At 41.3% G+C, this 25,871-nt stretch overlaps 1 protein-coding gene across 1 annotated transcript in view; it reads right to left on the bottom strand.

Moving 5' to 3' along the window:
* UST (uronyl 2-sulfotransferase) overlaps positions 1 to 25,871 on the bottom strand; it is a 266,913-nt gene that overhangs the window by 138,098 nt on the left and 102,944 nt on the right. The window contains exon 2 of the mRNA XM_037034745.1: positions 19,069 to 19,112. Coding sequence (XP_036890640.1) covers positions 19,069 to 19,112 — 44 coding nt within the window. The remainder of the gene's footprint in view (positions 1 to 19,068; positions 19,113 to 25,871) is intronic.

Raw genomic sequence — 25,871 nt, forward strand, 5'->3', positions numbered from 1 at the left:
TTGCTCCCTGGGGGTGAATTATGGAAGCCATTACAAGCAAAGGCGATGTAGATAAGAGTTGCTTCTCCTCAATCCTCATGTTCTCATAAATTTAACACCACAGGGTTGAAGTTATTAACAACAGAAAGGTCTGAAATTCCCTGAACTGTAGAATATAATGAACCACAGGTCAGGACTAATGTGTGATGCCAGCTCACTCTCCCTTTGTCCATTCTGTCTCGATCACATGTTACCGTATGTTCTTTGATAAGCAGTTTTGAGATGAAAAGACACAATTCATGAATTAAAATTGTAAATTACATGTACTCAGGAAATGCATGCAAGAGGCCACCAAGAAGCCCATACCTGGGGCATTTGAATTTACTTTTAAGTTCTAAACTCTTGGCTGCCAAAAAGAATTTGAGTCTTCTCCACACCCTGCCCTTGAAAAAGAGCACTTAATAAAACAGCAACAAAAATCAATTTTTAAAAAAGCACTCAAAAATTAATAAGACAACCAAAACCAGGACAAAATCCGAGTAAGTAAAATATAAAAAGGAGACAATATAGAATAGGAAGACAATTTCAGTTTCACACCTGATTATTTTTTCTGATAATTTCTTTTTATTTTATGTTTCTTTTTTGGTTTCAGTTAAGACTTCTTAGAAAAGCTATTTGTTTTGAAAGCCAAATTTTTCCATCCCCAAGTGATTGAGGGAAGAGTGATTGGGAATGCTAAAGAACAAGGCCTGAAGGAAGAAGACATCAAGTTAACCAACAAAATCAAAGACTGATAAAGAATAGAGTAAGAACTAGTTGCTCCTCAAAAGGAGAGAAAGGTTCAGCTGGCTGGTGGAATGTGGATGAAGAGGGACAAGGTTAAATCTTAGAAGCTGCCTGGGTCCCTCCACCCCACAAGCCAAGTTGTTTGAAGAAAGGCATGTTAATTAAAAACCCCAATCATTTGCTGAAAATCCTGGAGAACAAGGGGTGGCCTTCCAGAGTATGTCCTCCGAGGCTCTAGGCCAGAGGTGTCAAAACTTTTGTCATCTCTGGGCCACACTGGAAGAAGAAGAGTTGTCTTGGGCCACACATTCAATACACAAACACTAACAAAAACTCATGTGCAAAAAACCCCCTCCAAAACAAGGTCCATACATAGTTTTTGTGATCTCCGCCACCACAGATGAGCAAAAAAGTCCTCATATAATGACCCTCATTATGCAGCGGCCCTTTCAATAATCTTTTAAAATCATTGAGTAGGTCTCAAGTTTGCAACCACTAATATAGAAAATGTACATATCTAAGCTATAAAACTGAGTATAAAACTTAGTAATAAAAGTAAGTAACATTTTAAGTAAATGTACAGTTTTGTGTTGGGCCGCATTCGTAGCCATTCTGGGCCACACATGGCCCGCGGGCTACAGGTTGGACACCTCTGTGCCACATAAAGCAACCTCAGTTCCGACCATTGCTTGACTTCAGGGTGTCAATGGCTGTGGTAGACAAATGATCCTGGGACAGTTTACAGAAATCCCAAGTCTCTCAGAGTGTTTTCTGAAGCTGAAGGACGGACCTGAGGGACCTGGGGTCAGGACGAGCAGGCTGCGGCACACGTGGGCTTGGCGAGCAGAGGCCCTGGTGTGGCCAGGGGCTGTGACTCAGACAAAGAAGCAGCAGACTGAAACCCAAGACCAGGCCCAATGACCTGGGGCAACGTAGAACACAGAACAGCCTCGGGACCAAGTGCCACTCTCCTGAGGCCACTGGAAACCACCAGGGAACTTGGTCAGCCACAAGGACAAGGGATGAACGAAAAGGAGGGGAGACCCCTGACAAAGTGATTGAAGCTGGAAGAAACTGAGATACTTCTCTACCATCTGTGAAGATGGGGACTCTTACATTAGATTTCTTTACAGCAGGGCAAAATCTATAATGTTACATTTTTACACACCTCACCTCATAATATTTACAAACACACACACACACACACACACACACACACACACAGGCTGTCCCTAGGTATGTGTGGGGAACTGGTTCTATACCCAAAATCCATGGATGCTCAAGACCTTAATATAAAAGGGCATGCTCTTTGCATGTAACCTACGCATTTCCTCCTGTATACTTTGTCATCTCTAGGTCACTTACAAACTTAACACAAGGTAAATGCTATGAAAATAGCTGATATACTGCACTGTTTAGGGAATAATGGCAAGAAAAAGTTATCTGTACATGCTTAGTACAGACACAACCATCGTAGGCCTAATGACATGGTACGTGTCAACAACAATGTAACATTTTATTTCACATATTTTCCACGCTCATAAGGCCAACCAACTGTATCCATCTATCTATCTACCTAATTATCTATCCACACACAGTTAAATTTACTAGAAAGTAACCTGACTCAGGTTAATAGAGAGAAGGGGAGAAAGGAGCCCATCTAATCGTTCTGAGTAAATTCATTAACTTTCTTAAAAGTTGTGAGTCTGTGGAGGAGTCTTCAAGAGCAGGTGGGCTGTAGTATGACAGAACCAGGAGATGGCTTAAGTTGTCCTTGACAATGAAACAGAAGTCTAGAAGAAGGAAAGGGAGACTAGGTAAGAGGGAGTGTCAAACAGCACTCAAGTTTACCTTAGGAGACCTAATTTGTTTTGATTGTGAAATGTACCCATGTTTTCCCAATGCAATCAAATAATCCTAGGCTTCATTAACAGGACACAAACTGCTAAATCATGAACAGATAACACCCCTTTCCCCCAAATAAAGCAGAACAGTGGCCTTCTGCTTCTCCCCAGAAATCTTCCCTAGTTTTTTCTATAGCTGCATAATGAAGACATTAGTTCTTAGACCATTAAGCATCATTTATATCCTGTGAAAATGGAACCTGCCTCACCACATCTGCCATTATTTTTGATGGGGGGAAAGTACTTAAGAAATGTCTATCTAGCAAGAGATTTATCTTCTTGCAGGTACGCTGACCATAGCAAAGTAATCACTTAGAAGGCAGGATCACAGGGTGACAATTTTCTAAGTGAAAACTGAGGGGGTCTGCCAGCACACTCCTCTCAGCTAGCACACAGTCTTGAGGACAGGACTGCTAAACAACACTGCCGGAACACTGTAGATTCTGAGTGCTCAGGCGTCGCTGAGGACGCACGCGCTCCACTGCCAAAACAATCAAAAAACCACAGTATCTGTCTGACCAGAGTGGTGCCTTTGGGCGCCTGACACTAGAGTACAGCCTTTTCAGAGTGAGATGAGAAATTCTAATCTTTTTATATTTGCTTATATGTGGAAAAATATTAAATTATACATTTAAAAAATCAATCATCTCTTTTAGTGCCATTAGCACACTTATTAAGGAAGCACTTAGTTTTCTGTGCCTTACGGGGCGACTTCTGAGAAGTAGGAAGCACATTTCCGCCTGCCCTGATGATGGAACCTTTGGAAATCTGTCTCAGACTATTCAAGGCCAAAAGCAGATGGCACTACCCATCTATCATACTTTAAGATCAACTACAACCAGAACTTTTTAAACATAAAAGGTTGAAATACTTTCCATTAAATTTGAGTTTCTGACAAAATAAACTGAGGAGGAATTTCACTAAAATACACTTAGGCTCAAAGAGAACATTCTGAGATAAATGTAATTTCTAGTGAACTAATATGGAAAACAATACATTTATATAACATTGAAAGAAAGTTTTATAAAAAGATAATTGTAAGTTTTTTAAATTATGAAATATAAAATATGCATAAAAGAATATATAAAAACCCATCCTTATAAACCTTAATTTTGAATAAAAATTATAGGTTTGGGATGTAACTCAAGCATTCAAAGATCACGCAACCATAATACAAACTGTAAAGAAGTAGAAAATTAAGCCCTGGCTGGCGTAGCTCAGTGGATTGAGCACGGGCCTGCGAACCAGATGATCGAGGTTCGATTCCCAGTCAGGGCACATGCCTGGGTTGCAAACCGGTTCCTTGCAGGCTAACTACCAGCAGGGGATGCACAAAAGGCAACCATACATTGATGTTTCCCTCCCTCTCTCCTTCCCCTCTATAAATAAATAAAATCTTTAAAAAAAAAAAAGAAGTAGAAAATTAAGAAAACACTATTGAAAATATTTTTAATAAGGTCAAAAATGAAATTGATATGAATTATGGAATAAGTTTTTAGATACCCCAGGAAAGGATGGTGCAGCTTTTTCATCAATAGCTTTTGTGATGCTCTAAAATTTTTTTCTTCAATTCAAAAATTACATTACAAAATATAAGACCATTTGGATATTACAATGAAAAAATTCATTTTTATTTGTAGTTTTTGAATTATGAATATGATTGAAAATATATTATTATATAACTCAATCATGCAAATTACTCATGTTCACATAGAATTAAAAGACATTTAATATTTATGATTAAAGTATAAAATTATAAATACGTGAATATGTTTTACACATATTCAAAATCTAAAAGGCTTAGGCACAAATAAAACAATTAAATATAATAAGTAAAAGAGTGCTTTTGTTATTTTGGGTAACAGTGGTTGACTTTCTCAGACACCAGGATGAAAATATACCCTCAAAAGTCCAGGATGTTGAAAGAAATAATTCTTCTGTGGGACATTTTACTCAGGTACTGATTGGCTTTGAGTACCTAACAATAACCAGGTAGTCCTTTATGTTTCTGATTGGATGAAACAGTAACCTATAGAGGTATCTCAATATATCACCGATTAAAGAGATATCATGTATACTTATTTAAAATGTTTAGTAACAAAAACACTTCTGCTAGGGAAAGAAAAAACTTGTTAAACCAAACTGATCTGGCTTGAACCAAACATCAGAAAACATACACAACCAAACTGATTTAAAACATTTACCCTAAAGTAAATGGACAGATGTTAAAATCGTATCTATAAATATTACCACTTCATATCAGGCCCCAGTGAAAATGCAATTCATCAACTCCTGGCCTTAGGGAATCTAACTTGGGTAATGCAATTAGTACTAGGCCTGTGCTAGCCATTTTCTATGGTTTCTTTCAATCCATCCTCAAAGCCCTATCAAACAGGGCTTCTGTTCCTGTCACACAGATGAGGAAACTGAGGATAACATTCAGAAACCTGCCCCAAACCACACAACTAACAAGACGCAGAGTCTTAATCCTCATGCAGGTTCACTAAGCATTGGAAGCTGAGCTATACCCCACGATAGCAGCCAGGCTAATGATGCCTTTCCTCACTGAAACATTTTTTTCCCCCAACACAACCAAGGGCATCAGATTTTGAAGAGGAAAAAAAAAAAACCCAGAGAGAAATGAGAATCAAAGTCAGGGAAAGAAGTGAGTCTAGGCACGCAGCACCCGCTTTTTCCAGGCTGCCTCTGACTGTCAGGGCTCCACAGCGCCCTGCGGAGCTGCGACCCATGGCGGGATCCGGCTGGGTACGGCTCACGTGACTGGCACACTTTTGGCTACCTCTGCCTGCCAGATGGAAGGGTTCCTCTAGGTACCTATAATTAGTACATAACTCTTAAGCCAAAACGATGTATAAAACATGTTCTGTGCCCTTAAGGAATTACAATGATCTTCGAGAAGATAAAAATACATACATACCGGCGACAGTACAACACATAACGACATGTGCCAACTATTGTTATGGGAGAGTATGGTAAGATCCTAAGGACTACTTTTAGTGCTGCATAGTTTTGTACATTATGATCTCTAGCAGGAACTCAAGGCTGCCTTCTTCCCCATGGAGGGGGACCGCTCCTTAAGGTCATGTATTCCTCAAGGACAAAACTGGGCCAGGGTGGCAAGGAGTGGTGCCCTCAAGGGGCAGCGGCTAAGGTTTTTAAAGCGTTTTCCACTTGGCTCCTTCCCTTGGCTTCTTCCTGTTTTTGGCCTGTTTCCCGTTGCTCATTCTTCTATTATGTTGCATACAGCTAAGGGAAGAAGTAAATGGCTCCAAATTTCCTCTTATTGGGGGGAAACAGCCAAGAGGGTGTCTGGGGATGGCCTGGAGAAAGGCTATGGTGGGGGGGCGTCCAGTGGTTCTGTTCTGCTCTGGACCTCAGGAAGGTAACAACCATTCCCTTCCCGCCTCCCGTCACCCTCAGGGGTGGGGAAGGCACAGGTCAAGATGACAGTGAGAACCTGGAAGAGAACTGCTTGGATGTCACCCAGCCTGCCTTTCACCAGACTTTAGACTTCAGGGGGCAAAAAGGAACCCTGTTAGCTCCCCAGAGTCAAGCCTGCTCACCAGAGCAGTAGGCCACATTGGGGTTTGTTTGCTGCGGGGTGTCCTCGCAGAACCCTGGGACGTAGCCATTTGGGAGACAGGGTATTCCCATCTTTAACCCACCCATCAGCGATGGGGGCCAGCACCTTACAGTTCTCAAAGCCCGTTTACAAACATCACTTCACATTTCACAAATGCAGATGTGAGGAATACAGAGAAATCATTATTACTTTCCACTTTATACATGAGAAAAACAAAACTCAGAAAGACTACTTGGCTTTTTCCAGTTCTAAGAATTAGTAAGAGTTGGAACAGGGCTGTACCCAGAACTTCAAACTCCTAGTTCTAAGGTATTCACACAGTACCAGCTCCAGCTGGGGCAACTCCAGAGGGTGCAGAACCTAAGCAGAGCCCTACGAGATGGGTCATCTGAACCCACGGGTCTAGAGAATGATTTGGAGATAAATATCAGTAGTTACTAAATTGTAGATGAGTCAACAATTACTATCTTATTGGGGAAAATAGAATGTTCATTTTCCTTTACATATAAAATAAGAATGATCTTCGGGCATTCAAGAACATCAACTCTGAAAGAGTAGGCTCTTCCTCCAAACAACCTTGTTCTCTTCCTAATCCACTTCCTAATCCGAATTCAGGAGGTGAATTTGTCCTCCATGAATGGAAATGTAGAAACCTTTATGAGGACTGATTCCTCGTTTTGGCCTGCACTCTCATCTGGATAAATGATGTCCAGTTGCTTGCTGTCCACTGTAAGATGCAGAACAACCTGCCATTTGTCTCTGATACACCTTAATAAGGCCTGAGGGACAAGGAGCCTGTTCGTTTCACACCAGAGATGTGTTCAAGGCCTTGGCCAACAGTGCTGTGTTCGCCTCAGTCCTGCTCCTGGTTTTATAGACTGAGCATTTCCCTCAGCCAACGTCTTTCTTGACAAGAATTGTAACCAATTTAGTTTTTTCTTTCACCTTGCAGGATCACTCTAGTTGTTGCTTTCTGCATGTTCCCCAGCTCTGTTGTGCCTCTTTTCATCATTGCTGACTAAAGGGGCGTATAATCTTTCAGGTGTAGATGAGCCACAGCTTGCTCATGGCACAACCGTGTTCCCTGCTGACAAGTATCCGGTGTGTTGACAGTCTCTTTGGGCTGCAGTATCACACTGAGTGGAAGCCCCTAGGGTGATGGCTGACAAACACACTAGGCTTAGAGATAGTGCTGCGGTTTACCAGTATTCCTCTCTCTCCTGAGACCAAAAAAAAAAAAAGAGAGAGAAAGAGACTCAAGTCACCTGCAAACTCAGAGATTTTTCTAAGCACTTTCTCTTCCAGGACACAAGTAGAGAGATTAAGAGAAATTGAGCATTGACTTAAAAAAGCATCTGATTATACTTATCAAATATCCCCCATTAATTTTTAAAAATAAATTAAGTTAATTCAATTTCAGTGTGTTTCTAAGTACAGGATCACAAGCAAATATAATTCCCTCAAATAGTTATATGCTTATAAAAATTAAAAATGTTTCATTAACATAATAAAAAATCTATTAACCTCAATGTCAAAGTTAAGCATAGTGATTAAAACACTTGCAGAATTATCACTAAAACTTCAAACAAAGATGTTGCCTATAACCAACTTTCATTCATTTTACAAATATTTATTGAGTACTGTTATGTACCAGGTATATGTTATAAATGTGCGACATGGTGATAATTAATATGCAGTCCCCCACCACAGACTTCACGTTACCTAATACTATTCTGGATAATATTATAAAACTTAGAATAATATGTGAGGTAAAATGAATGTTGTTTGTCAAGTATGTGATTCCCTACTAAGAAAAAAATTGAAAAATTATTGAAATAAAATGTTCAGCCACATGAGTACATATAAAACACAAAATCAATATTATACAATTAATTTGAAATATAGTGGAAAATATTCCATTCAGAATAACAATCAAAAAATATATCCAAGGATAACCTTTTGTAAAAAATGTAATGACCCTTTATGGAACTAAAGAATGTTATAATATAGCCCTGGCTGGTGTGGCTTAGTGGATTGAGTGCCAGCCTGCAGAGCAAAGGGTCGCAGGTTCCATTCCGAGCCAGGGCACATGCCTGGGTTGCGGGCCAGGTCCCCAGTAGGGGGTGTGGGAGAGCCAACTACACATTGATGCTTCTTTCCCTCTTGTTCTCCCTTTCTCTAAAAATAAATAAATAAGATCTTTAAAAAATAAAGAATACTATAATATAAAGCATTCAGAGGGCGATAACAATAACAGACTCTTGGAAATAAGAACATGAGAACAATAAGGGAGAAACTCAACAGAAACAATGAAAGACAAAGATGAGAAATGCTATCAGATGGTAAAGCAGAAAGACAAAGAAAATTAAGAGAAGTTTTTGCCTCTCTGGTTGTCTCTGAGGGGTGGCAGTATGGGTGATTATTTTTTCCCACTGCTCTATAATGTTCTGCACTTTCCAAATCAAAACAAAATAGGCACATGTATAACATTCAAAACCAAAACATTGATCATATGGTCAAAGAAGACAAAAAACCAGACAAAGAATTAGGTCACTGTATGGGGAGCTGCTAAGATGATTAAGTTACTAACAACTGAAAACCCTGAGGCAACTAACTTCCCCTGCCTTCCCATTCCCCAGGAATGGTGGCATGGGTTTTATAATTTACTAAAGCAATTCTTTAATTAAATATGCTTTCCAACAACGATGTGCAAACATAAAATTTCATGCTTCATTTTAAGCTCTCTGTTTTTGTTAAAGGCAGTTCAAACCCATCAACCTGTCAAGTCCATGACCATAACCAGTGTCGGGTCCAGTAAGGGTTAGAGGATATCGTAGCAATGATAACTGGCCCTTGGGCCTTGGGATGGGAAGATGCTGAGAGAGCAATGATATAAACCACATATTTTCAGACCTATGGCTTCACAGAGTTTTTTAATTAAAAAAAAGACAGAAGTGAAAAGGTGTACTTAATAGCTTAATTAAACATTTATTAAGTGTACTTAATTAAACATTTGTTGAGGGGAAAAATGAATTCATTATATTGTTCTTCAGAAAAAAGTGGATGCATTAAATGCTCATAAAATTAATAAATTTAGATGTACTATTTTTGAACTTGGACATAGATCTCCACAGAAAGTTGAAATCTCAGGAGGCTACTAGGTGGGCCAAACTCTTCCACGGTCATGGTTAAGCGCTGTGAGGAGTGCAAAGGAAAGTGAAGCAAGAGTACAGGTGACTTTGGGATCAGAAACGATACCTCTATTATGTAAAGTTAATTGATTTGCCTTTTGCAGAGTCTTTTAACCTTCTAACTTTTAATTACCCATCTCAAACAAAATACCAAAGCATAGAGTTCTTTAGAGCCCACACTAAGTGCACATGCCCTAAGAGTTATTTAAAAATAAAATATCCAAGTCATTAATTTTCCTACCAGTTGCAATGATCAAACAAAAAATGAGAGGGTAGAAGGGACTCCTTCAAGGTCATGCTCATAAGAGTGAAACATTCCTAACTCCCTGCTTCATTCTGTCCTGCTGGTTCTTTCTTTCTCTAATCCTAGTATATTTACCATGAATCATTAAACACAAACCCATTACCCAGTGCAATTGATTCTTCCATAAAATGAAAAGCGGCTTCCCTTTTGTAGGTATTATTTTTTAAGGACTTTGGGTAAAGTCAGCTTTGGACACAGAGAACAATACAAGCTTAGGAAAAGCTATACGGCAAGGTGTTGGGGAAGGCCTCGCTTGGTGTGCTGAACTAGCCCGAGGAATAAAAGGAGGGACAGCCGGGGGACTTGAAAGTTCTTATAAATGAGAAGATGGCATCTGGTAGGCCAACTGACACGAGAGTAATTGATATTAAAAACCCAAGGAAAATGGAGTTGGGGAATTGGAAGTGAGGCTTACTCTATGTTTTCCCAAACTGGGTTTCCGATCTGTCAAAGGCCCTGGAAAGAAAACACCTGTAGTACTAGTAAGTACTAGTAAGTACTAGTAAGGACCCACTGCTGGGTGCTTATGTGTGTCTGGCATCATGCTAAGTATTTTCCATTTATTGCATTTAAGTCTCAAAACTCCAAGAGATGGGCATTACTCATCTCATTCAGAAATAGGAAATGGAAGCTCAGGGAGGTGCAGTCCTGAACTAGTCACAACACTAGGATTTAAACGGAGATCTGATTTCGACATCTGTGATCCTCTGCCTTCTTGCCACCAACAACAAAGAAAGTCGGAGTGGAGAATCTGGTGAGTTAAAACAGTAACCTGCTGTAAATCTAAGGTATGGGTATGTTGGGTATGTATATGGGATATGCATTTCATTTATTTCACCAATTTTTTGTGTGTTTGGAACACTTCATAGTTAAAAAAAATACTGTGGAGAAACTTCATTGTTTCTGCCTTAGATAAACATAAGAAGGTTTAAACCTCTTAAGAATGCCATATGTTTTTTGCCCTAGGGGAGAGAAGACAGTGTGAGTTTAAAGATACTCCTCATGCTATTCTCAGCAGGACGGACGAGAGCTGTAAACTTGGGCCGGTTATCACAGCAAGGGCTTCAAGAACTGATGTTGGAACGGAAGCTGTCAGCTAAGGCGGGCCCAGCACACAACCCAATTCTGGGCTGGAGAGTTATTGGCTTCTTGCAAGTCCTCAGAGACAAGAGGAAAAGCAGGTGGATGCCATATGTATACCCTGAAAATTATGCTTGGAGGTTTTAGGGGATAAAAACAAGTCATTGATTTTCCTCTTTAATCTCAGTCCCACTCTTCCAAATAAAAAGTGATTCTGACCAAAGGAGATGGTATGTACACAGAGAGCTCCAGCAAGCTGCCCTCAGGGAAAAGGGGATTCTGGATCCAGAAACGCTCTCCAACATGACTAATGCTTGGCCAAGACACCTGAGAGTAATTGTGCTCCCAGTAGCTTCCGGAAGTCACTTACCTACTATGATTACTAGATGTGTGGTTTCCTTCTCTAGGCTCCAAGCAAGGAATGTAAGCCATGGTTTCTGTACTAGAGAACATTAAAATATCTCCAATCAGCAAATTAGGTCCAACTTTAAAGGAGTTATTGGAAGGGGAAAAACAGAAATGAAAATGCAGTCTTTCTTAGGACTCAGTGATAGTGATGTTAATTGGAAGGGGAAAAACAGAAATGAAAATGCAGTCTTTCTTAGGACTCAGTGATAGTGATGTTAAGCGGTAGGCTGAGAAGTCTCCTATAGAAATAGGAGCCTATTTTTAAAAAGGCAACAGACTTCTTTACTGTTTTTTCTTTGTTGCTCTCACACCCCTGATCTTGTGAAAATAGTAAGCTCCTTTTAAGTAACTTTCTTTTAAATAAAATGTTGCTGAGGTCCTTTTCAGAGAAAAATATAATGTAATATGATTTTTGTATATTAAAAAACACAGTTTGAACAGTAGAAATAAATGTCAAATAGAGGAGACTGGAGAGGATATTGGGGATATTAAAGTGGCTAAAGATGGAAAGTTATGAAGAAAAAAATCCAAAGAAAAGTGAAGAAGGAATATTGGGGAAAAACTTGAGTAGCACTAAAAGTTGAAAAAAAACACATGAAAATGCACTTAAATTATCCTAATACTAGACTTCTAAAGATTTCAATGTTTATTAAATCAAACCAGATAATGTCTAACAGGGCATAACAGTCAGTCAGTGCTATCCTGGTAATCAAAAAGATGTTAAACTCAACCCATTTGAATTACTTCCTAGGGCCACACCAAGTATCATAAACTGGGTAGCTTAAAACGATAGAAATTATTCTCTCGGAGTTAAGGAGCCCAGGAGTCTGACAGCAAGCTGTCAGCAAGATTAATTTCTTTTGGCGGCTCAGAGGGAGAATCGGCCCCAGGCCTCTTTCCCGGATTCTAGTGGTTGCCAGCAATGGTTGGTGTTCCTGGGTTTGGGGAAGCATAACTGTAGTCTCGGCCCCTTTGAGCTTCAGTTTTCTATTTCGAAAAGGGGTTAGTAAGATCCTCCTCTTAGAGTTGTGAGACTAACATGCAATAAATGGAAAGGACTTAGCATGATTCCAGGCACACGAAAGCACCCAGCAGTAGGTCCTTAGTGCTGTCTTCTCTGTATACAGCCTTTTTCAGGTTCTGGTAACTCAATTTCGGAAACTTAGGGTCAGCCTCAGTCCCCGTCATCACATGGCACTCTCTCTGTGTATCTCTGTCCAAACTTCCCTTTCTTATAAGAACATCATTCGTTTTGGTTACAGGGTCCATCCCCTCCCGTGTGATGTCACCTTAACTTGGTTACACCTGCAAAGAGCCTATTCCCAGATAAGACTGCATTCAGAGATTCCAGTGGTTAGGCCTTCAACACATCTTTGGAGGTTGGGGACTCACAATTCAATCCATAATATTATTCAGAGTGAATTGTGACTTGCCATTCCTTTCTTACTCTTCAACTATGCTGACATGGTCCCCATCTCTTAAGAGTTTATTTGTATCTCTCAGATCAGCCACAACCTCTGCAGGGCTAGTTATCATATTTTTTCTCTTTCCTGTTACAGTCAAGTTCCTCAAGGAAGTTCATGTCTCCATTTTCTGCCCACCACTCCTTAAACCCCAGTAGTGAGGCCCATCCTTCCGTACCCACTCTATCCCAGACTCATTGACCTAGTAAGTTCTTGCTACGCAACCTTCAGGACTCTCACCTGCAGAGTAGGAGGTCTGGTGGAGACTCTCGTGCTCATCCTTATCAACACCTAGAAATGACTTAGTATACTAGATTGGTCCTGTTTACTAGTCTGTCCTTCCCACTGGACTCTGAGCTCCATAAGGGCAGGGACTGAGTCTTCTGAAGCCTTATAGCCACAGCACTGGGCACAGAGCCCGACACAAATTCAATGCTTAGTAAACTCTTGAATGAATGAACGAATGAATGAATGGTTGTTTGTATATGGTCATTTAGACCACAGAATATGTAAAATACAGAACCATGTGTTCTCATAGTCCTTGATTCTTTGAGAACTTGAGATACAATGAGATTTTAAAGAGTTAGATATCAGATTATCTTCATTTTTTTTGTGTGTCTTCCTGATCCCTTGCACAAAGTAGGCACTCAATAATTGATTGATACTGAAGGAAAGCTGGCTTCTGAGGGAGGGGTAGGTAAGAAGGACCAAACTTTACTGAGTGATTATTCACTGCCAGACACTGCTAGGTCCTATGCATGTTATCTCAATTAAGATTATGGTTTCTTGTTCATTTGGAGGTTGCTTTTGTTCAGCATAAGTTGTAAGCTCTCTCATAAAGAATCCATTTTAAAATAAAAATTTGAATACTAACACAAGCTAGTACATTACTTTATATACAAAAATAATGTATAAATATTATCTTATATGTCAAAATGCTTTTGCATGCAAATGTAGACACCAGCTATCACTCTTATCCCTCCACGAATCATTGGGGTCCATTGGACCCATTTGTTTTGGGTTTTTTTGAGCAGTTCTATTTGCATAAATTAGTATTTCTTGACTTTATTCTTAGAGATGTTCCAGAGAAAATATACTTTTTTAAATAAAAAGAATAAAACTCATGTTACATTTCAATTATTGCATAATAGACCCATGTAATATAATTCCAACTGCAAAATCATAATAATAAGTGTTATAATTAGCACATAAGTAGAGTCCATTAGTCTCTTTTAAAAATTTAAGATCCACCAGAAGAACTTAATACTTTTATTTTTCTAGTATCTTGAAACAATTTGTTATTTAGTCAGCCTAGAATAATTACCTATCAACTTATGCATCAATTCTTCCCAAATATGCTTTTAAAAACACAAAGTTAATAGAAAAATGGAAGAATGAGGGAATGTCTTAGAACTACACTTCTGTTCAGTGATGATTGAACTATGCTATTCTACAACTACAGAGAATTAAAAATGTGGCTAGTGAAAGAAATAAAATTTTTATTTTTTGAAGTTTAATTTAAATTCAAATAGCTGCAGGAGAACAATGGCTACTGTATTGAACAGCGTAGGCATAGAAGAATGAGTCATTAGGGAAACCAATTGTCACTGTTGCATCGCCTTTCCTATCTCTTATGGCATCACCCAAAATACTGCACGTCTTTCTGAAAGATGTAAAAGGTGAGAGGCACTGACTCTGTAGGTTGCTTTTAACTTCCACCGAAGAGAACGGAGAATTCCAGATTTCTCATTCCTACCTCTAACAACAAAGAGAGGGAGAAGTTTCACAGCATTAGCGGAACCAGAGGCGAATGCCAAGACTTGGAGAGAACAGCACTCAGGACTCTAACGATGATGGTGAAGCTGACGCTGAGAGCGAAACCTCAGGCTATGTTCAGATGATGAGCTACCTCCTAGGTCAGTTCTGTAAAACTCGAGTCAGTGAGTGAAAACTGTATTTATTATTGTTCACCGTATTTTCAATTTTATTTGTGTTTTGTTTTTTATGCACTGCACTCCTAGGGACAAAAGGAAAGGGTGGTCTTCTCATGCCGTTAGTCATCAAGAGGAAGAACTTCATCAGAATTTTGCAACAAGAACCTGGCTCATCCATTTGGTTCAATGAATATGGGACAGTATTCTTTCGCTTTTTGTGATGTGTATATACCAAATTTTATTTTATGTACAGTTTGTTAATGGACATATACTGAAGGTTTGTATATACCCAAAGGTGACTGGAAAAAGATGAAGTAGAAAAGAAAAAATTCACTAGATGGTTAAAAAATTAAAAGAGTCCCTTGGATCCAAGTAGTAAATGGTGATGACTATTTTTTTCTGGTATACTGAAGGCTAAAATTTGTTTATTGTAGTAGTCAAGGTCCAAAATAACTTACATAAAAGAGCAAACTCCATAAACAGGTAAAAGTTATTGTATTTCTACTTAAATTAGTAATCTTGAAATGATTAAAAGCACGAACCCTGAAACTACACAGCTTTGGGCTGGATTCCCAAGGCCAAGACTTAGTGCGCGGCCTTTGGCAAGTTATTCAGTCTCTGTAAGATCCAGTCCCCTCATCTTTAAAATTAGCATTAAAAAATTACTTCCTTTTTAATAGAGTTTTATAAAACCTAGACGTGCATGCAAAGTGCTTGGCAGAGTCCTTGGCACATAGGAAATAATAGACATCAGCTATGGAGTGTGATTTTATTTTCCTCGTTGTTCAGACCGATTCTCCTTATCTGTCAGATCTGGAGCCCAGCGCACGTGCAATGGTGGCTGCCTTGGGTACCACGGGGACTGATGATTGCTGCTCATGTTCCAGGGGAAGTGAACTGGGGTGGGGGGAGGAGGTCAACCTTCTGGGGGGAGGCCTCTCTAGGAGGGTTCACAGAACTGCAAATGGTGCTTCAGGAACTACAGTCCCGAAGACTTTGAAGCCCAAGTTCAATCCTACACAAGAATATTTTTCCTGGTCATCAGGTTGAGGGGACATTACTTTAGTGAACTCAATTTATACAGAAAAGCATAAGAAATAGGATAAAAATTTGAAATCTCATCATCTGGAAAAAATACAGTTATCCTTCCAGGCTTCTTTCTATACCCAGACATGCAGACAATTTTATAAGAAGTGCGATCACACTATGCTAGCTGTTTCATGCCTGTTTTATACTTGTGAATATCTTTCTATTTAATTCAAGATAGATATACATATTCATACTTCGTAGGGCTCTAATCTTGAAGGCTGCATTTGGTGCACACATAAAATGCTAGCAAAAAAGTGGTCAACAAAAGGAAATATTAACATCTGTTTTTAAACGACTTAGCTTAAAAACTGAGGTGAGCCATGTGGTTCAAGTAGATTTTAAAAACAAGTAAAAATCAGAAACCTTTGGTCCTTTTCCATGAAAACACCGGAGACAATGAAGACCTGGGCCCCGTAAGCACCATGCAGCACATACCCCATTCCCCAAATGGTTTTTCCTTGTGAAACATGAATCTTGTAGAATTGTACCTTTAATAAAATGAGAACTCGCCTATAAACCTTAGTGCATTTTCAGGGCTTAAAAGTCTTATATTTATCTAGATCACAGCTCTTTCGGTCTTGGCACAAAAAGTGGCTTCTGAAAGCTAAACACAGATGAGAACTGTGGGTCTGGACTCAGTCCGGCAGTCCCCTGTTGGGTGGGGGCTCACTGTGGAGGCGCACGAGTGTCAGTCCCTATTCCCTGGGCACCACCATGTCCAGTGGTGGCTATGCCAGTGGTCTGTAGACCTAAATAACCAAAGCCCCACTGCAGGGGATACCCAAGGGACCTTCATCTGGAAGTCTGACCTCATCGCTGCTGGGACTCATTTCCACCCTGTCAGAAACAATAAGCATGGATGAAAAGATGTTCACATACGGGTATTATTTTTATCCATTTTTGTATTCTTATTTTGGCTACTGCTTAGAAAGTCAAGAGGGTTTTTGCTACTCCACTTCTAGATGATGAAAATGCAGTTATAGGGAAAGAATCTGTGTTATATAAACTTCTGCTTGTTTAAAGAGATTATATTCACAATTTTCAAACTTGGGAAAGTCTTTAAACTCTTCTGCTCTGAAAGTGGTCTAAAATGATCTGATATGACCTGATGGGTTTTATACATCACGGGGAGCCTTAGTTAAGGGTGGAGGAAGAGGGAGGGGTGCAGAACAGACGGCAGGGGGGATGCAGGGAGACGCACTGACAGAGAAAGAACATCAGGGGACCGGAGAAAGCTCAGTATACACAGAACCCAGGCACTGAGGAGACTAGCAAAGGGACAGACAGGATGGCCACTCTGGCAAGAGTAAGGCCCCAGGCAGACTAAAGGAGTGGTCCCGGGCCGGTCACTGAAGATTGAGTACAAGAACACAAGTTTATATGAAGTGGGCCTGGGTCCTCTGAACAGGCAAAACCCCATGTATCAAACCTGGAACACAAAGCAATGTCCTGAGATGCCATTGAGAGAAACAGCTAATTCCTAGGGGTCCCACCCAACTCCTCTTCCTTGGAGAGCACTCAGCCCCACTTGGAAACTTTTGTACAGTTGGTGGCAAAGGAACCTAGCAGGCCATCTGCAACTTACCCCACCCCGACTTACTCTCCCTCCTATGCAGGTTATTGACCAAACAAAATGTTTTCACTCCAAGAAAAGTTACAGTGGAACTCACTGTGATATTAATAAATAGCTTTTATAGGACAAGCCATACCACTCTTTGTAGGCTATTAGCAGTAAAAAACCCAACACAGAAAATATCCAGGAAATAGTTTCTTTATATTTGTGGCCTTCAGAGCTGAAATTCTCAAACGTGGTCTCCAGACCTGCAGCACCAGCATTGCTTGAGAGGTTATGAGAAATGCAAATTCTCAGGTCCCATCTCAGGCCTACCAATCATACACCCAGAGGCCTGAGCCCCAAAACCTGTGTTTTAACAAGCCTCCAGGAAACCCAGGAGCAACCTTAAGTTTGAGAACACTGGCCTAGTGGAAAGACCCAGAATAGGAGCCAGGAGACCTAGTTTAGATCCCAGCTCTGATGGCACGGTCCAGCTCAGTGAAACTGAATGAATAGCCACGATGTACTAATGTAAGGACAGGAGGATCCTGAGATGAGCTAGATGTGGTTCTTAACTTCAGATGGCATCAAATCCTATATATTCCTTCTTTTCCTCCAGGGTAGGGGCTATTTTGTTGCTGTTGTTTTGTTTGGCCTCATATTTGTATTCCTAGTGCCTATATCATTGTGGACACTTATTCCTAGTGCCTATATCATTGTAGACACTTGGTATGCGGTGGACCACATGGCAGAGACATTCATGACTCTGCTAAGTGCTACTATACATTTATCAATGAGCTTAATGCTACTCCAGGCTAGTTGACATTCACCACCACTTATTTAATGCTCCTAGCACGCCAGATGCTGAGTGCTTGTCATAAATCAGCACGTTCAGCCCTTTCAGACGCCCTGCACTGTGGCCAGTATTTTTAATCCTACTTTGCACATTAAAACTCTCAAGCTCAAAACATTAAGTAACTTGCCCAATGTCATACACTGAAAGTGGCAGAGCCAGTGATGAACCCAGAAACGCCTGCTTCAGAAGCTCATGGTCCTAACTGGGGTCTTCAAATCCAAAACTGAAAAGCGAACCTTAGGGCAAATTCCCAGCCTTTAAGGTTAGTGGTTGATTTTCTTCTCATGATGCACTTAAAGCTGTACCTTATAGGCATTACCTTCAATAGTCAAAGACACTATATCTCTCTCTCGCTCTCTCTTTGTAGATAGGCATTTCATTTTCATTGATTTCAAGGGAGTGAACAGTGGTGGGGAACTATATTACTATTTCACTGGATGGTTCTAAGCCTTAAAAACATAAACTGGAGAGGGCACTGGCAGAGAAATCTGGGTCTAAGGGGCTGAGCGTTGGGTGGGGTGTCCCAATGAAGGCAGGCCAGGGAGGAGTGGGCAGAGATGAGTCTGGCCAAGGCTGTAAGGCCAGGCTGTAGGAATAACATCGTAGGCCAGCACGGACGCCAAGGCAAAGGAGGCAGCAAACAAGAGAAGCTGCCAAAGACCTAGGCCAGCCGAAGGCTCCAGTGCTGGGGCAGCTACAGCTGCTGATGAAACAACAGCTCTCCTCTCTCACCATTTCGGCTGCCTCCATATGCTTCTTCTTCTCCATCCTGTACGTCAAAGACTAACTTGACATCTGTCAGCTCTTATGTTCTTGCGAGCAATTCGGGGCCAGGGGGGATCTGGTTGGGGTCATTGGAAGCTGTAGGAGCGAAGAAAAGGAAAAGAGGGTTTACACCACAAGCGGATACCCTACCTTACTGGGAGGTGGTCCGTGGTCATCCAAGTAAGTGGAATTTCCTAGGGAAAAAGGAAAAAGAGGAAAGTTGATGAGTCTATAGTTTTATCCCCCAAATGAATTCAGGACAAAATCATGGCAAAGAAGCATTCTAGACATGTTTCTATTCAGCCAACTGTACCAAAGAAAAGTAGGGGGATTTTGCTGTACTACATATGCATTTACAAACATTCTATGTACATGGGTGTGTATGCACACAGGCACACACATGCAGAAATAAGCGTTATTCTTCACCCAATATCTGTTGAATTTACGTTAGACCAGTGGCATCAGAGTTACATGTAAGCTGCTAAAACACAGACTGCCTGGCCCCATTCGCGGAGGTGCTGATTCCATAACTCTGAGTATTTGCATTTCTAACAAGCTCCCAAGTGACGTGGAGGCTGCGGATCCTAGGGCCACATTTGGGGAGGCACTGCACTGTTTCCCCACTTCGTCTGGACTGTCAGCTTCCTTCATCTCTCCAGTCCAGTTTGCTTCCGAAGCTCGACCGGCCTTTGCGCTAACAGCCACTGTCTGGCTGGTGTGATTTCAGAGAGTGTGGTTACTGTTTCCTGATATACAAGGACTCAGAGGGGTTAGGGAAGGAACTAAAGGTTGAGTTCCTTTTAGGTAGCTGGTACTCAGCTCAGTGTTTCACAGGTATTCATTCACTGAATTCAAATATCAGAGGTGGGTTAGAATTATCCCCGCTTACGGAGGAGAGAATAGAGACCTGGAGAAATCCAATAATTTGCTCATGGTCACACTGCTGTTAAACTGCAGAGAAGAGAGAAGACTGTTTTTCTCCAGAAGGTGCTCGGGTGCCTGCATATCCAAAAAGCCTGCTGGGGTGTTCACATCTCTGGCAGCCTGGGCACCGCCAATGTGACCACCCGGCAACACGCCTGATCACGTGGGGGGGCCGATGATAGGGACATTATAATCGGAGACTTTTCTCCAAAAGGGTAATGCCTGTTAGTCCAGGGGGAATCATCTCCACAAAAAGTGAAGAAAACAGAAACAAACTATGGAAAATACAGGAAACACAGGATTGTTAGAACAGTAACTGAGGGAATGAGGTAAATGCCCTCATTGGAGCAGATGAAAGATGATATTTCAGGAAAGAACAAAAGTGACTTAAGAAATTGGAATAAAAAAGGGAAGTAGAGCTTAATCCAGGAACAGTTCAAGTGGGAAAACTGATCCAAACATAAGTAAGTGGGTTTGGCTTAAAGTCTTTTTTTTTTTTTTTGTACTGAGGCATCATCTGTCCCCTTTGCTTTGTAATCTACCGATGTATCACCCACTTGACGTCAAGGAGGGCTATTTCCTCACTGGCCAGTTGGGCATGGGAAAAGGACGACAGGTTCCAGCATTCATGTACAAGACTCTTAAGCACAAACACCTGGCATACTTGTGATTGCATTATTTTCAGGAACCTTCAAAATGTGGACAATTTGTTACATCCAAATGACCGTGCTGGCCTCTCTGGGGAACATACACAAACAGGAAATGATATCTACATCTGACTAAATAAAGAGGAGGTGCATGAAATAATTCAGAAAAATGATTGCATACGTCTAGAGAAATATTCAGAACTGTTCATCGATCATGCAATGGGGATAGCTGCAGAGGGGTCCCGCGTGCTCACCCCATCAATATGTCTTCCCAGGAGGGATGTGAGAAATCCCAGCATGCTCCAGCATGCCCTCCAGGGCTCAATCTCAAGCATCAGAGAGGGCTCAAACTTCTAAATGTTTCTAAAGTACTCAAAGTTTCCATAGGAACCAAAGTCACTAAAAACTCCAGAAAGGACCGACAAATGCCTGACTTCTACTTCAAATGCCAAAGTCAGTACCCCTGATTCATGAGTACCTCATCTTGGTTGTCTACAGGCAACTCATGATTTGCCAGGCCAAACAGAACTCTTTCTTTGCTTGGATTCCACCCCACAAAGTTCTGCCTCTCCTGTTGGGTTACAGGATATACCCCTTCCCCACTGGCTCCAAAGCCCAAGAGCCATCCCTGATTCATCTCCTTCCCTTATGCCATCCACATAACTCAGTTGCAAGTCCTATGCACTCAGCCTTTACAGTATTCCTCAAGTCTGATCACATTTCACTCGTCCCTTTGGGCCACCAAGGAAAACCCTTGGGTCTCTTCATTGATCACTGATGTTTTTTCCCAATCCACACAGCAATCAGAAGGATCTTTTAACCTTATCAATCAGACCATGTTAACCCTCTGCTTAAAATCTGTTTCTCTAAGAACAAAACAGTCAACTCCTTGTATGGTCTATAACCCTACATGACCCAAGCTCTGCCTCGCACCACACCCACCACCAGCCACAACAGCCTTCTCTCTGCTCCGGACACACCAGCCTCTTGTCAGCCAGGGACCTTTTGACGTAGTTCTTTACTCTGCTGGAAAAAGCTCTTCTTCACCCCCTTCACTCAGGCTCAGCTCAAATGTCCTCTCTCCCTCTTTCCCTTATAGAAGATTTCACTTCTTTCTATACAGAGAAAAGAACAGGGTTGACCAGTGTCATCACCTGACCATGGACCACATCGTTATCTCTCTCTACCAGCAGCTCCCTGACCAGGAGGGAGTTGTATCCACAGTTGTGTTCCTGCATCTTCTTAGGACAGAGGCTCTAAATGCCCTTTGCTCATAACAGAGGTGCAGAAAGGGAAATGAAAAGCTCCCTGAATTTCTTACGTTGGAGACAGCAAGTATTTCTTTTCCTAGAGTATGACCACATTATTATACGGTGTTTAGGTAGAGCTTTTCACCCTAGGGTCTTACGCTTTACCTGTGCAAAGTAAACAAAACTGTCAGAATTTTCAGACCTGAAGCTGGTAGCTTTTTGGCTGTAGAGATCAAAGGATGAATGCTGTTATCACACGCGCTTCCCTGGAACATCAAAGACACTTCCTGCTGTTCAGTCTTACAGAGAATTCTAGTGCGGCTGTCAAGTTTGGGGGAAGGAAGATCAGACCGAAGCCCTCCAGGTCTTTGAGCTTGGCGGTCAGGATGTAAATCTGAGAAGAAAAGGCGGAGGAGGGCTGATGAAGGGTCTGGAGCCAGGACAGAGGATAAGTGCTCACCTGCCACCCACTTCCATTGCCCTGTGAATCTCCACTTCTGACCCCAGTCTCCGATCCCAGGTCCCAGCACCCTGCGAGGCAGTACCTCTTATTTTTGGAGGCCTAGAGAGGCCTCCATCATTCCTTTTTTTTCTTTTAGAAAATTCCTATGCCCTTAGAACTCTGCCTCTAGCTTCCTTTTTGTGTCTGAAGTCTATTCTTTTGGAATCAAGGATTACAGCATCTTGTCAAGCCAGAAAAGCAAAAAGGAACAGCATACCCACCATGTTTCTACTCCTACCATCAGTAAACTTTCAGAAGGGCCTGTCTCTAAACTGCCAAGAAATTGCTAGCTCGAGCTGGCGTAGACTTAACCCTCTGACAGAAGTCAAGCTTGTCCAGGATGCTCAGGTGGGTGGAGGACACGAATGGCTACTGACCTGAAGCAACACCCCAGCCCTTTGAACTAATCTGATGGTAGTTATGTGGCTCTGTATGTGGTTAAAATATATAGCGCTATACACCAAAACCACCACCAACAAAATCCTTGTGGTTTAATGGCATTAAAGATGCCCTGGTTAGACAGCCTTGATCTCAGTGATCTCAGCCTTTGCAACAAGCTAAATCACAATACATTCTACATCTCACCCTACACATCCAACCCTTCATGGTGGAGACCTCACAGAAAGGTTGTAAATATAACCTTAGAGATTGTGTGTGAACATGCAAAGGGGTTAAATCCAAGTACATGGGATTACAATCTGTGGACTTACTAGACCATATATGTATTACCAGAGTCTTTGCCAAACAGTATGTTTTCAGCGTCTACCTACTTTAGGCATCATATAAACTATTTGCCACAAAGAAGTGTTTCAGGATACTCATGTGAAGTCTGAGTAGGAGTTAGGAGGCCAACATTTGTGATGTGGAATTTGAAGATTCCTCAATTATTATAGTATACTTGGATCTCAGCTGGCATAGCCAAGGCATGCTAACCATAAAAATTGTCTAAGTCTTCTGTGACAAAAGCAGTAAGAAAACAGATGTATTATATACTTACATATACAGATTACATCTCACTTATAATAGAGAATATTGCCAAGACGTGTCATTCTACTCTGAATAATTCTACCTTCTTAAAGTTTTCCATGTACACATCAATAAAGATGAAATAAGCACATAGATCACTGTAAGGAGTACCCGAGGGTAATTTCATTCCATGGAAAATACTTAGGACCAACCTGCACAGAATCAGCACCTGGTAAGTCCACCAGCAGCACTAGCTTACTGTGAATAGTAGCCAGAGCAGTCGAAGACCCTTCCTCACAGTCCCTCCATCCTCTTACTCAGTGGTTTTCAACTCCTACTCCCCTGCACATCCCACTTGCCTGCAATGATTTTAAGAAATGTCGATACAGGTCCTTGTCTTATCCTGATATAATTATTCTGAGACAAGTCACTTGGCATTTGGTATTTTCTGAAGTTCTTCAGGTAACTCTATAATGTCCAGCCAAGGTTGAGAATCACTGAGCTATAAAATACAAGTTAATGTACTCCACAATTCAGGTCAAATCTCATTTTCCAGAGGTAGAAAGTAACAGATCTTATTCAAGCTGATCCTAATCACTGGTCTTCCCCACATTTCTGGTGAGAGATGGTATAACATGAAGGAGAATGCTGACGGGGTGCCGATGCTCACGGAAGGGCTCCCAGCCACAGAGGAGGCTGGCTGGGAAGCTCTGGGGTGCACCTGCTCCAGGGGACATAACACAACTGAAAAGAGCCATGGATCACAAGCTTCCCGAAAGTGGGCTGGCACAGGGCACTCTGACTTACCCCTGACACCACACGGGTTGCCCAAAACTCCCTGAGACTCCACACATCTTTTCATAACTAAATTCCAGAAGTTATGGTTTCAGGACATATTTGTGATCTGTTGTTTCAAGGTAAAAAGGGGAAATAAAAGCATAATCCTCCATCTGTCCACAGTATTCTCAGAACAAACAAAGGACATGCTGTTAGTCCTTGAAGACACTAATATTTGATCCTTACACACACGTTAAAGGTCCATAAGGATCTGAAAGGAGAAGCCTCAAGAAAATCTGAAGCAAAGACACGGCCTGGTCCCAGTCTAGTGAGGCACCCCTTCTTCCAGGCTGTTTCCCCGGAGTGGAGAGGAGGGGGGGCACCTGGTCAACACATGCCCACGTAAGCCCAGCAGAAACCAACACAACTGGATGAAGAAGTCACTGCTAGAAGCACCGGCATGAAGAAGGACTATTGCATAGAATCCTCAGGGTGCCAGGCACGTGCAACAGCAACAGTGGCTCTTGTGGGAGGAAGAGTGGAAGGGAGCCCTGGGTGGAGTCATTTAATGGACTCAGGAAGATACCGTGAATAGAAGTGACTGCCACTGATGACAGACAACAGTTCAGGGTGACAGAGGGAGCACTGCGGGCTGGAGAACAAAAGACTTGTCTTCAAATTTCCATCCTGCCCTTTGCCAGTCGAGTGACCTTGGAAATATCACTAATTTCCCTGGGGTTTCATGTTCCCACTTGTGGTTATGAAAATGAAAAAAGACATGTATAAAAGCACTTAGCATAGCCCCGACTGGGCACACAGTAAGTGCTCAATGGATGACAGCTACTTCCTCATCATATATTTCCCAATTTTTTCATTTACATTTAATTTTGTATTTTTTTTATTATTGAGAAAATCAAAGAGACTCCTGAGGCCTGGGGAGTAGTTTATTGTTTTAGGGATGAATATTAACATAATTATTTATTCTTTCCTATTACTTTCTGAAACTAGCTTAATATGTCTCCAAAGATACACAATTTTCCCCCCAATCATTTGAAATACCTTTAGCAATGTGCAAATGAACTTACAGAAACCTTCAGGGGATTAATGTATTCTTGACTCTTAAGTCTTGCATTAGCAGATTTATTTTTGTCTGAATTGGTCCCTGAGGAACAAAAATGTTTTAATTCTAATTCCTCTTATAGAAACCCTAATATGCATTAGTGTCAATATCAAAAAAGCCACCTCTACACTGTGTCAGTTTTGATCAGGCATCAGCAGTTCTGAGAGTCATTCTTCCCTGGGCTTCTTTTCAAATTATAATCCTACGCAACTGAAATCCTTTTCCCTGTGACTCAGAAGCAGACATTTCACACAGGATTCTGGTTACCTACCACACGATCAGAAGGTTGTGTCTCCCCCTGTCCCCCAAGCCCCAGTGGAGTCTGGGCCCCTGATAAGACACTGTTAATGAAGGACTCACTGTTGAAGGCAACACTGAAACCCCAGCTAGTCTCTGCCAAAAAATTATGCTAATGCCAGCCTTTCCCCCATTAACCATGGGTTACATTTCTCTGAGAGGCAGCTGTCAGCACGCACCAGCCACGGTTAACAATGAGGAGTTTGTATGCTGGGTAAACATCTCCAATAGCACCAGTTCTTATAATTAACGCCGCCCAAAGACACTGGGATGGAAGAAAACTGTTTGCACAGCTTTCTTTAAGCTTTAATAAAATTACTTGCCACTGAATTCAGACCAATGGCTCTATTAACTATTAATACTTAAATATATTTATTAAAATACCTTTAAAAGTATCTTGAATGTCCACCTGATGAGTTAACAAAGGCAAAAACATCCTGAAAATGTTTCTTGATTCTGAATGGTAAAAA

This window comes from Sturnira hondurensis, unplaced genomic scaffold (genome assembly GCF_014824575.4).
Source record: "Sturnira hondurensis isolate 20B ecotype Veracruz unplaced genomic scaffold, ASM1482457v3 Scaffold0022201, whole genome shotgun sequence".
Classification (NCBI taxonomy): domain Eukaryota; kingdom Metazoa; phylum Chordata; class Mammalia; order Chiroptera; family Phyllostomidae; genus Sturnira; species Sturnira hondurensis.